The sequence below is a fragment of the Bison bison genome, unplaced genomic scaffold (assembly GCF_000754665.1).
Source record: "Bison bison bison isolate TAMUID 2011002044 unplaced genomic scaffold, Bison_UMD1.0 scf7180017864517, whole genome shotgun sequence".
In the NCBI taxonomy this organism is placed as follows: Eukaryota; Metazoa; Chordata; class Mammalia; order Artiodactyla; family Bovidae; genus Bison; species Bison bison.
In genome coordinates, this window is record NW_011495070.1 from 7,190,827 (window position 1) to 7,202,425 (window position 11,599).

The window sequence follows — 11,599 nt, forward strand, 5'->3', positions numbered from 1 at the left end:
ACAGCTCTAGCGGGTGGTGTGGGGTGTTGCTCCAGCGATGGAGAGGCCCTGGATTGGCGTGGAGACCTCGTGTGCTGTGTTTACTATATAAAAATATTGACCTACTTTTCCCCTCAAGGGCCCTTTTCCTTCTCAGATTGTATATCCTAGTGGTACAAACTTCCAGTTATAAATAAGTCCTGGGGGATGTAATGGACAGAATGATGACTATAGGTAATAATTCTGTACTGTATATTTGAAAGTTGCTAAGAAAGTAGACTATAAAAGTTCTCAGCACAAGAAAAAACTGTAATTATCTGAGGTTGAAGCAGGAGGGAAGGGGGCAGGGAATAATCTTTAGAAAAACAACAGAGCCGTTGGATACGCAGAAACTGATTAGAACCCACGAGGCCCAACATGGCAGATTTGACTTCCAGTACAGTAAGTCCCTTGCATGTGAACGAGTTCCATTCTGAGAGTGCATTCATAAGTGTAATTTGTTTGTAAGTCCCACAAAGTTGGTCTAGGTACCTAACACAATCAGTTATATGATCAGATCAGATCAGATCAGTCGCTCAGTCCTGTCCAACTCTTTGCGACCCCATGAATCGCAGCACGCCAGGCCTCCCTGTCCATCACCAACCCCCGGAGTTCACTGAGACTCACGTCCATCGAGTCAGTGATGCCATCCAGCCATCTCATCTGCTGTCGTCCCCTTCTCCTCCTGCCCCCAATCCCTCCCAGCATCAGGGTCTTTTCCAATGAATCAACTCTTCGCATGAGGTGGCCAAAGTACTGGAGTTTCAGCTTTAGCATCATTCCTTCCAAAGAAATTCCAGGGCTGATCTCCTTATTGTGATAGGTTTATAATCCTTTTCATACAAATAATACATTAAACACAAAAAAAATAAAGAAAATATTTTAAATCTTACAGTACAAACTCAAAAAGTACAATAGTGCAGGACAACAGCTGGCATACAGGGGCTGGCATCGAGTGAACAGGCAAGAAGAGTTACTGACTGGAGGAGGGAGAGGAGTTGGGAGATGGTAGAGCTGAAGGGTCATCAGTAATAGGAGATGGAGGGCAAATGGCAATTTCATTCACACCTGATGTTGATGGCACAGGCCCTGGTTCCTTGCTGGGTTCAACGGTATCTACTCTCTTGGGAAAATGCTCCAGTGACGTCTGGGTAGTAGCTCTTTTCTCTCATCACAGATGACACAGTAGCAGCAGATTGCTTGCTGAACAGCTGCTGAAACCTTCGTGGTCTGCTCTACAGTCAGGTCTTGTGCCTCAGAAATGAACAATACCTCCTCAAATAAAAAAATTCTCCTTGCCCTTCCCTGCACCATGAATCTCTTGGGTTCTTCTGCTCCTTCTTCTTCCTCTTGTCTCTCTTCTCTCGGCCTCCAATTCCACTGGGTCTTTATTAGTAAGCTCCATGTTCTCATGTTTGAAAGTTCACAACTTGAAGGTTTATATGTAGGGGACTCATTATAGTCGTTGAGCCTCAATTATACGCTTATTGTAGTGCATTAGCATATGCTAAATGACACACCCCCAGTGCCGTGACAGGTCTGAGGCCAACCATGAAAGGCCAAAAATGGGTTCTGACCCAGTTCCTTCAAAATAGTTGGAATAATCCTCTCACTCATTCGCCTATGAAATTACCCAGCCCATGAAAACTAATCACTGTGTGTTTCAGGGCCTCTTGTCTTCTGAGATGGCCCACACTTTCACTATGGAGTGTGTTTCTCCCAAAGCCGTTCTCACCTTCTGAAATGGACTGCATACTGACCATGAGATGTCTAAATAAATCCACTTCTTACCTATCATTTTATCTCTCACTGAATTCTTTCTGCAATAAGACACAAAGAACCTGAGCTTCACTGAGTCCTCGGACCAGGTGTGTGAGCCCAGTGAAAAGACGGGATTCAAGTCCCCATCTGAGTTGTGCGGTTTCAACATAATGGATGCTAACCTCTGAAACTCCAATACTTTGGCCACCTGATGTGAAGGATGGACTCATTTGAAAAGACCCTGATGCTGGGAAGAGTGAAGGCGGGAAGAGAAGGGGATGACAGAGGATGAGATGGTTGGATGGTATCACTGACTCTATGGACATGAGTTTGAGCAAGCTCCGGGAGTAGGTGGTGGACAGGGAAGCCTGGCGTGCTGCAGTCCATGGGGTCGCAAAGAGTCGGACACGACTGAGCAGCTGAACTGAACATAAAATTTATTATGGAGATAATTTTGCAATAGACACATGTATCAAATCTATGTCCTACATCAGAAACTAATAATGCTATATGTCAATTATAACTCAATTAAAAATTTTTAAGGTCAGCATGATCACGGGAGAGTTAGGTGACAGTGGGAGGCAGCCTGGTTCAGGGCTTAGGCCACCTTTGGAAACTGCGCGTGAGTTCAAATCCTGGATCTGTTGTTTACTAGGGAACAACGTTACAACCAGTTTAAATTACTGTGTAAATTTCAATGGGATTAAATACAATCTCACACCTCCTCTCTTTTTCCACAGGAGGTGTGAACGATCTTAGGAAGGCCTTGGAGCCAGGGAGGGGACCAACGGGCCCAGAGGTTGAAAGAGAGGGACTGGGAATTGTTTTTGAATTGGCCGAGAAGGTGGTTTGACTCAAGGTACTGCTGCTGCTGCTTGAGGGCTAAAGGCAGAGGTCTGAGCTCAGGGGACGAGAAACAGGTTTGGGAAGCCGCGCCGGATCCAGGTGAAGATCTTTGCTCTTTGATTGACAGCCTGGACCCGCCTGCCTTCCTAATTCCTCTTCCAGAGCAAAGGTCACGCAGCCAGTTTGAACCTCCGTTTTTTTCCCCCCCTCTTCCTTTCTCAGCTCAGATGAACCTATAAGGCAGGTCAGCGTTGCCAAATCAAAAGTCGCTCTTCCCCTAACAGGAACTATTCTGCAAATAGTTCTGTGAACCAGAACATTCCCTGGGAAAGATGGCAGGGAATTCGATATTGCTGGCTGCACTCTCTGTCCTCTCAGCCTGTCAGCAAAGTAAGCGTTCTGAAGTGGGCTGGTGTGTGTGTGTGTGTTACAGGGAGCCGGAGGGTTTGGGTTTGTAAGCGTCCTGGTGTGTGTGTGTTACAGGGACGGGGGAGGATTTGGGTTTGTAAGTGTCCTGGTGTGTGTGTGTGTGTGTGTGTGTGTGTGTGTGTTACAGTGAGGGGGGAGGGTTTGGGTTTGAAATCTTCCTAGTGTGTGTTTGTGTGTATGTGTGTGCGCTACAGGGAGGGGAGAAGGTTTGGGGTTTGTAAGTGTCCTGGTGTGCATGTGTGTGTGTGTTTGTGTATGTGTGTTACAGGGAGCGGGGAGGGTTTGGGTTTGTAAGTGTCCTGGGGTGTGTGTGTGTGTGTGTGTGTGTGTATGTGTGTTACAGGGAGGGGGGAGGGTTTGGGTTTGTAAGTGTCCTGGGGTGTGTGTGTGTGTGTGTGTGTTACAGGGAGGGGGGAGGGTTTGGGTTTGTAAGTGTCCTGGGGTGTGGGTGTGTGTGTGTGTATGTGTGTTACAGGGAGGGGGGAGGGTTTGGGTTTGTAAGTTTCCTGGGGTGTGTGTGTTACAGGGAGGGCGGAGGGTTTGGGTTTGTAAGTGTCCTGGGGTGTGTGTGTGTGTGTGTGTGTGTGTGTGTGTGTTACAGGGAGGGCGGAGGGTTTGGGTTTGTAAGTGTCCTGGGGTGTGTGTGTGTGTGTGTGTGTGTGTGTGTGTGTTACAGTGAGGGGGGAGGGTTTGGGTTTGTAAGCTTCCTAGTGTGTGTTTGTGTGTATGTGTGTGCGCTACAGGGAGGGGAGAGGGTTTGGGGTTTGTAAGTGTCCTGGTGTGCATGTGTGTGTGTGTGTGTGTTAGAGGGAGTGGGGAGGGTTTGGGTTTGTAAGCGTCCTGGTGTGTGTGTGTGTGTGTGTGTGTTTGTGTTACAGGGAGAGGGGAGGGTTTGGGTTTGTAAGCTTCCTAGTGTGTGTTTGTGTGTATGTGTGTGCGCTACAGGGAGGGGAGAGGGTTTGGGGTTTTTAAGTGTCCTGGTGTGCATGTGTGTGTGTGTGTGTGTGTGTGTTAGAGGGAGTGGGGAGGGTTTGCGGTTTGTACTCACTTCCTGATGGCCTGTGGGCTCTGCAGAGCACTCAGGGTCATCAGGAGACAGGCAGAGATTTAGAACATTCTAGGGGTTAGTTCTCCCTAAGTTCTCCCTCTGGGGCCATGGTGGGCCCTCCAAGCCCAGAGAGTCTGCATCATCTGTGGTTACAACCCACAGCCCTCTTTGACTGAACCTGGGCCAAATGGGCTCTAAATATTAATTAGGAGTGTTCCAAAGGGAACATTGTACCTTGCTTGCAAATCATGGCTGTGATTTCTTGAACCCTGTGTTTCCTAAATAAGCTGCCTAGGGCAGGTATGATTATCAGGTACAAAAAAAAAAAAAGTTCCTGCAAAAATATGAGCTTCAGATTAAGCAATTCATTCTAAATTTTAAAGCGCCTTCCCATTAGGATTATTCAGTATCCTGATCGCCTGGTTGAATAGAGGCTTTTTCTCCTCTGGGGTCACTTTTGCTCAATTCCTATTATTTTAGGTGCGTGCTTCCTTGGCATGCAAATTGGGGGAAAGTGTCTGAGCCTTGGCCGAGCAAGACTTTTTATCAAGTGCACGTTTGTTAATTTCCCCCAGTGTACTTGTACCAGGAAATGGGGCGGAGCTGTGGGCTGCTCCGCCCTGGGCACCAGAGGCACACTGGTTTAGGACACAGTCCAGCCTGCACGCACACTCAACGGGAAAACTTGCCAGCAAGTCTGTTTTTGTGAATTTACGAAAACATTATACCTAAGACACACAGTTTGTGGTTTGATTAACCTCTTTTCTGCAGTAAAGTAGAATGCTCATTGCCAACTAAGTATCACTTAGGTCTGAAGCTCCCTGTGCTGACCCTCTGGTTCACATAGAGCCACCCACACGTAGGCACTGTCCACCCCGCGCGTGCCCAGGTCCCAGCCCTGAAGGGGGCACAGGGGCAGGTCCACGGGTGTCCCCAGGCTGACTCAGCCTCTGCCTTCCCCACAGAGGGGCTCCGTTTGCTGGTGGGTGCCAGGGACAGTGTGAATTGCAGTGTGAAGTTCAGGCAGCTGGCTGGGAAGAGGAGACTGGGCCAGTGGTAGTTGGTGGTGGACTGGGAATGTTTAATGACGGTGGACAAGTGAGGGGTGGGAGAGAGAAAAAGGAGGAAGGGAGAGAGGGAGTTGGCATGAAGAACCAGAACTCGTTGCTTAGCAGAAGTCTGGTGTTTATGGAGATGGGACACCGTTGTGCTGTAGTAGAAGCAGCGGAAGGCTTGAAAACAGGCAGACTCACATCCTCTGGTCCAGCCACTTACAAGCTGGGTGCCCTTGGCCAGGAAATCCTGTCCTTCAGTGTCTTCAGTAAACAGGGCTAGACAGGACACTGGTAGGGAGTGCCCACCAGGGTACTTGGCCCAGAGTTGGCACTCAGCGTGGTCGTTTCCTTGGCTGCTTCCCCACAGAGAGGAGTTTCTGCTGGATTGAGAGGCAGCAGAAGGAGTCCGGCTGTGGCCGGCAGCGCAGGACAGGAGGTCTTGATCACTTTCCTCAGCACACCTGCGGCCCCCTGGAGAGAGCGAGGGATGGGAAAAGACAGTCAAAGCCAAAGGAGCTCATTTTCAGTAGCTTTTAATTAACTCATGGGAAGGGGAAGAAAAGGAGGCGCTCCAGAAAAAGGGGTGAAATAGCCTTTTCACCCTTGTCATGTTGCTCAGTGACAGCCATGGTCTTTCTGAAGGCCCTGACATGAGACCCCCTGGGACTGGAGCTGGTGCAACGGGGTCCTCCTTCCTGAGGGCGGGCGGGGTTTTTCAACCCCATGGACTGTAACCCACCAGGCTCCTCTGTCCATGGCATTCTCCTGGCAAGAATACTGGAGTGGGTTGCCATGCTCTCCTCCAGGGGATCTTCCCAACCTAGGGATCGACTTCAGGTCTCCCATATTGCAGGCAGATTCTTTACCTTCTGAGCCATAGGGAAGCGATTGCTGATAGATAAATCTAGGAGCACACTTCTTTCCTTGTTTCCATTTTACACGTGGAAACAAAGAGCCTTGACTCCTATTTTCTCTGAGGTTTTGGACTGAGTTAAAAGCACCAGTAATAAGGTCCAGGATGGCCAATCTCAGTTTTCTCCTCCATAGATAGATTTCCAGCTGATGCCATGAGCCTTGGTCTCTCCAGATTTATGATAGCTTCACAAGGCTTAGCTCAGAGTCGGACACCATTAATGCCCAACCCCACTCTTATTTTTACTCTGCTCTCCTAGACTTCAATGATATGACTACAGTTTGAATGAGAAAGATGCCAGTCCTAAGTGTCGACACACTTAGATGTTCAGCTATAGCTTTAAAATCCTGATCAACCCTTTATTTGAAGGGTTGTCAGGACTTAGAAGCTATAGGGTTATTCTGAGGGGAATGAAGGGGAAGGGGAGTGGTCAGCTGTGAAAGCCTTTCTTGACCAGGTCCAATACTTACTGACTTCTTGTTGGAGAGGAGATAGTACCATGTGTCAGGAGGAAACACGTGGCCCCTAAGACTGTCACACAGTGAGACACTGAAGCTGCACACTTAGTGTGGAAAAGGAAATTATTTTTAAAACATTAGCAGGTAGGAAAGGGATATTGAGGTACTGAAGTAAGGGAGGCCAGTATAGTGTTGGAGAAAACTAATGAGAAACTGAAATAATCTGGAGGAAATAATCTGAAGAGAAAAAAAGACCCCAGAAGTCAGTTCAGGGGTAAAAAGAGAGAGAGAGGACAAGAGGTGAGAACTGTCGACAAGGAGGAAGTGTAGGTCTAAAGGAAAGAGGGTCACAGAACTGATCATCAGAGGCAGGTGATTCCAGGCATCAGGGCTTAATAATCTAATGCATTTTCCATGCAGCAAATGAAGGGTGAGAAAATCATAATTATTTCATAATGGGGAAACTGAGTCATTTAGGGAACCATCGTCCCCGTTTTCTTGACCCCCCTCACCTTCCGCCCTCCTCATCTCCAGGCAATTACTGATCTGCTTTATGTCACTGCAAATTCATTTGCATTCCTGAGAATTTTATACAAATAACCTTATACAGTAGTACCTTTTTTTGAGGGGGCTGGGTCTTGCCTCTTTCATTCAGCATAATTTTTTTGCTATAAAACATTTAAACATTCATTTGGGGGAATTTGATGCATTACCAGCGTATTACACTTGCGCCATCAAACTTGTAGCTTCATCGACATTAACTGGTTTGTTTTCATGACCTTGCTGAGGAATCAGCTGCTTCTGCAGAGGTTCAAGAGAAAGGCCCTTGGAGACGTGTGTGCAACTTCCTTTTGTATATCCACAAAAGCTTTATTCACTCTGTTAACTTTTTCATCATTCACAGTGTTTATCTCCTTAAGATCTTGGTAACTAGTTTTGCTTTATCTTTAACCTGAAAGCCTTTTTGGCTGACTATGTGGAATACATGCCTGGACTCCTGCTCTCTTAATTTGTCCTTGGCCACTCTCAGATTCTTGTGCAGCTGCTCAAGTTCCAGGTGATGCCGTCTGCACGCGCATCATTCTGCGTAACTGTTCTGAGATTCACCCATGTTGTTTTGTTTATTACTAGTTCATTACTTTTTATTGTTGAGTGGTATCTTACTGTATGGATATACCACAAATTGTTTATCCACTCACTTGTTGATAGACATTTATGTTAGGGTTCTCCAGAGAAACAGAACCAATAGGGTACACATACACACTCTCACACATCTGTTTTAAAAGATTGGCTCTTATAAGAGTTGGGGCTAGAAAGTCTGAAATTTGCAGGGTCTGTTGCAAGACGGGATATTGCAACAAGAATTGGTGTTGCTGGGACTTCCTTTGTGATCCAGTAGTTAAGAATCCGTGCTCCAATGCAGGGGACATGGGTTTGATCCCTGGTCGAGGAATTAAGATCCCACATACCGCATGGTGTGGCAGAAAGAAAAAAGGAACTGATACTGCAGTCTTGGTCCAAAGGAAGGCAAAATTCTCTTCCACTGTGGGGGACCTCAAGCTTTTTCCTTAGGGCCTTCAACTGAATGGGTAAGGCCCATGCACAGTAGGCAGGAAAATTTGCTTTATTCAAAGTCTACGGATGTAAATGTTCATCACCTCTGAAAAATTATCTTCACAGCAGTATCTGAACTGGTGTTGACCAAACAACTGGGCACCATGGTTAGCCTTGTTGACATATAAAGTTAATTGTCAGCAAGTTGTTCCTGATTTTTAGCTATTACAAATAAAGCTATTGTGAACATTTGTGTACAGGTGTTTCTATGATTTCATTTCTCTTGGGAAAATGTCGAGTCGTGGACTGACTGAATCATATGGTCAATATATGTCTAACTAAAAAATTCCAAATGGTTTTCCAAGGTGGTTGTACCATTTTACATTCCTGCCAGTGATGTATGAGAATTTCAGTTGCTTTTGCATCCTCAGCTGTCTGTCTTTTTCAGTTGGTATGATCTGACTTTTTAAATTTTAGACATTTTAATAGGTATGTAGTGCATTTTACTAATAAATGATGATGTGCCACATTTTTAACGTTCATTCCTTTTTACTTGCAGGTTATTTTGCTATGCAGGTAGGAAAGGCGAGATCAAAATACAAAGTTACGCCCCCATCAGTCTCTGGGTCGCCAGATTTTGAGAGAATATTTCGTGCACAGTGAGTAATGCTTTTCCCTTCTGGAATATGGACCTGCCACATACACACAATTCCTAATTAGGGGAAAGATGCGCAGAGAAGATACGCCATTATAACAAGCTACTCTTTACGGCCAAGACCCTTCTCAGGATCCTTGAGGCTTGAAGTAATCAGTGCATGGAGTTTCCACCCATCCATAGTACAAATTCAGAGGATCCATTCATAGAAAAGGCTGGAATCTTGGAGGAGGGACTGCTGTATGTCTCTAAACATGGCAGTTTGGTCCAAGAGCCTGGAGGGGTCCCCCTGAGAGTTCAGTAGCCTCATGTTGGATTAGTTACGCTGTCCATTTTCCATCTAAAATCTTTATTTCTTCTTATCCACTTTGAAGCAGAGGCAAGTCAGTATTATCCTCTGCCAACGGACCATTTCCTGAACCCAGAAACCCGTAGTAATAAGGAAGCTATTTCATTGTATTCATAGTGTTTTTTTAAAATCATCTTGCGCTCCTTGTGTTTTCAGATCCACACAGAATGTTCCACCATGACTCTGCCTGATGCAAGATGCCAGGTCTCCCTTTATATTTAATTCCCCCAACCAAGTGCTTTTAAAACTGTTGCATATGTCACCATTTATGCACTGAGTGGCTCTTTTGTTAATACTTTGGGAATTTTCATCTTTGTTCATAACTGAGGTTGGACTATAATTTTTCTTTTTTTTGTATGGTCCTTGCTTATTTTCATATCAAGATTATACTAGTTTCACAGAATGAATGAGAGAATTATTTTCTCAAAGAATTTGAATAAGATTGGAAGAGTGTATTCCTTCAAAGTTGTTAGAATTTGCCTATAAAGTGATCTAGACCTGATTTTTTTTGTGTGTGAAAAAAATTTAAACTATGAGATTTGATTTGTATAATGATAAAGGAATTATTCTGGAGAAGGCAATGGCACCCCACTCCAGTACTCTTGCCTGGAAAATCCCATGGATGGAGGAGCCTGGGAGGCTACAGTTCATGGGGTCGCTAAGAGTCGGACACGACTGAGCGACTTCACTTTCACTTTTCACTTTCATGCATTGGAGAAGAAAATGGCAACCCACTCCAGTGTTCTTGCCTGGAGAATCCCAGGGATGGGGGATTCTCATCTCATAGACGGCAGCACATGACTGAAGCGACTTAGCAGTAGCAGTAATGGAATTATTCAGGCTTTTTATTGTGTCTTGAATCAGTTTGGGTCAGACTAGGCCCTTGAGCTGACAACATTGGTCTCTTGTCCATCAAATTGCTCCAACGAGGATGGTACACACTATTCCCTAGGCTTAAAAATATGATGAATACCACTGGTAGTATAAGAGGTGCACAGACATGCTTACATTTTTTTTTAATCTGGTAATAATGTGTAACATGAGCTCTACCCTGTTAGCAAAACGTTGAGTATATCATACATTACTGTTGACTAAAGGTACAATGGTGTACAACTCTAGATTTCTACTGCTGCTGCTGCTAAGTCGCTTCAGTCGTGTCCAACTCTATGCGACCCTAGACGGCAGCCCACCAGGCTCCACTGTCCCTGGGATTCTCCAGGCAAGAACACTGGAGTGGGTTGCCATTTCCTTCTCCAATGCATGAAAGGGAAAAGTGAAAGTGAAGTCGCTCAGTTGTGTCCGACCCTCAGCGACCCCATAGACTGCAGCCCACCAGGCTCCTCCGTCCATAGGATTTTCCAGGCCAGAGGACTGGAGTGGGGTGCCATTGCCTTCTCCACTAGAGTTAGTTATTAATCTAACATGGCTGAAATTTTATACCCAAAGTATGATTTTAAATAACATTGAACCACATGATAAGGAAGTCATTTCCATTACCTTTGAATCTTTATATCAAGTGGAGAGTACAGATTTGGTGCTGATATGTCCCACATCCCAAAAGTAATATTTATTTTTTTTAGCAAGGTAATACATGTTTGTAGTCTGAAGATAAAATGAGGTTACAAACCTTATAGCAAGAAATAATTCTTCTTACCCCCAATCCATGCACAGAGACAGCCATTAGCACTCTTTTCTTTTTTTTTTTTTTTTTTTTTTTACTACTTTTGGTATTTATTTCCATATTTCTGAATACTATGTGTTCACTGCTATTTATTGACTCAGAAATTTTCAGTTCAGATCAGTCGCTCAGTTGTGTCCAACCCCATGAATCGCAGCACGCCAGGCTTCCCTGTCCATCACCAACTCCCGGAGTTCACTCAGACTCACATCCATCGAGTCAATAATGCCATCCAGCCATCTCATCCTCTGTCGTCCCCTTCTCTTGCCCCCAATCCCTCCCAGCATCAGAGTCTTTTCCAATGAGTCAACTCTTCGCATGAGGTGGCCAAAGTACTGGAGTTCCAGCTTTAGCATCATTCCTTCTAAAGAAATCCCAGGAGATCTGAAGATCTCCTTCAGAATGGACTGGTTGGATCTCCTTGCAGTCCAAGGGACTCTCAGGAATCTTCTCCAACACCACAGTTCAAAAGCATCAATTCTTCGGCGCTCAGCTTTCTTCACAGTCCAACTCTCACATCCATACATGACCACAGGAAAAACCATTGCCTTGACTAGACGAACCTTTGTTGGCAAAGTAATGTCTTTGCTTTTGAATATGCTATCTAGGTTGGTCATAACTTTCCTTCCAAGGAGTAAGCATCTTTGAATTTCATGGCTGCAGTCACCATCTTTAGTGATTTTGGAGCCCAGAAAAATAAAGTCTGACACTGTTTCCACTGTTTCCCCATCTATTTCCCATGAAGTGATGGGACCGGATGCCATGGTCTTTGTTTTCTGAATGTTGAGCTTTAAGCCAACTTTTTCACTCTCCACTTTCACTTTCATCAAAAGGC

General features: G+C 45.3%; 1 protein-coding gene and 1 pseudogene across 3 annotated transcripts in view; one reads left to right on the forward strand and one right to left on the reverse strand.

Moving 5' to 3' along the window:
- The first annotated feature begins 2,811 nt into the window (after positions 1-2,811).
- The window catches only part of MGST2 (microsomal glutathione S-transferase 2), a 37,786-nt gene continuing 28,998 nt past the window's right edge, over positions 2,812-11,599 (forward strand). For 2 of the 3 annotated variants that reach the window (XR_824353.1, XM_010830291.1), the window contains exons 1-2: positions 2,813-3,015; positions 8,642-8,741. Coding sequence is in view for 2 of the 3 variants with exons in the window: in XM_010830291.1 (XP_010828593.1) it covers positions 2,958-3,015; positions 8,642-8,741 (158 nt within the window). In the remaining variant the exon portion in view is untranslated. Of the gene's footprint in view, positions 3,016-8,641; positions 8,742-11,599 lie in introns of all 3 variants that reach the window. The other variant, XM_010830292.1, reaches the window with a different exon arrangement.
- On the reverse strand, positions 7,249-8,248 carry LOC104981290 (annotated as a pseudogene).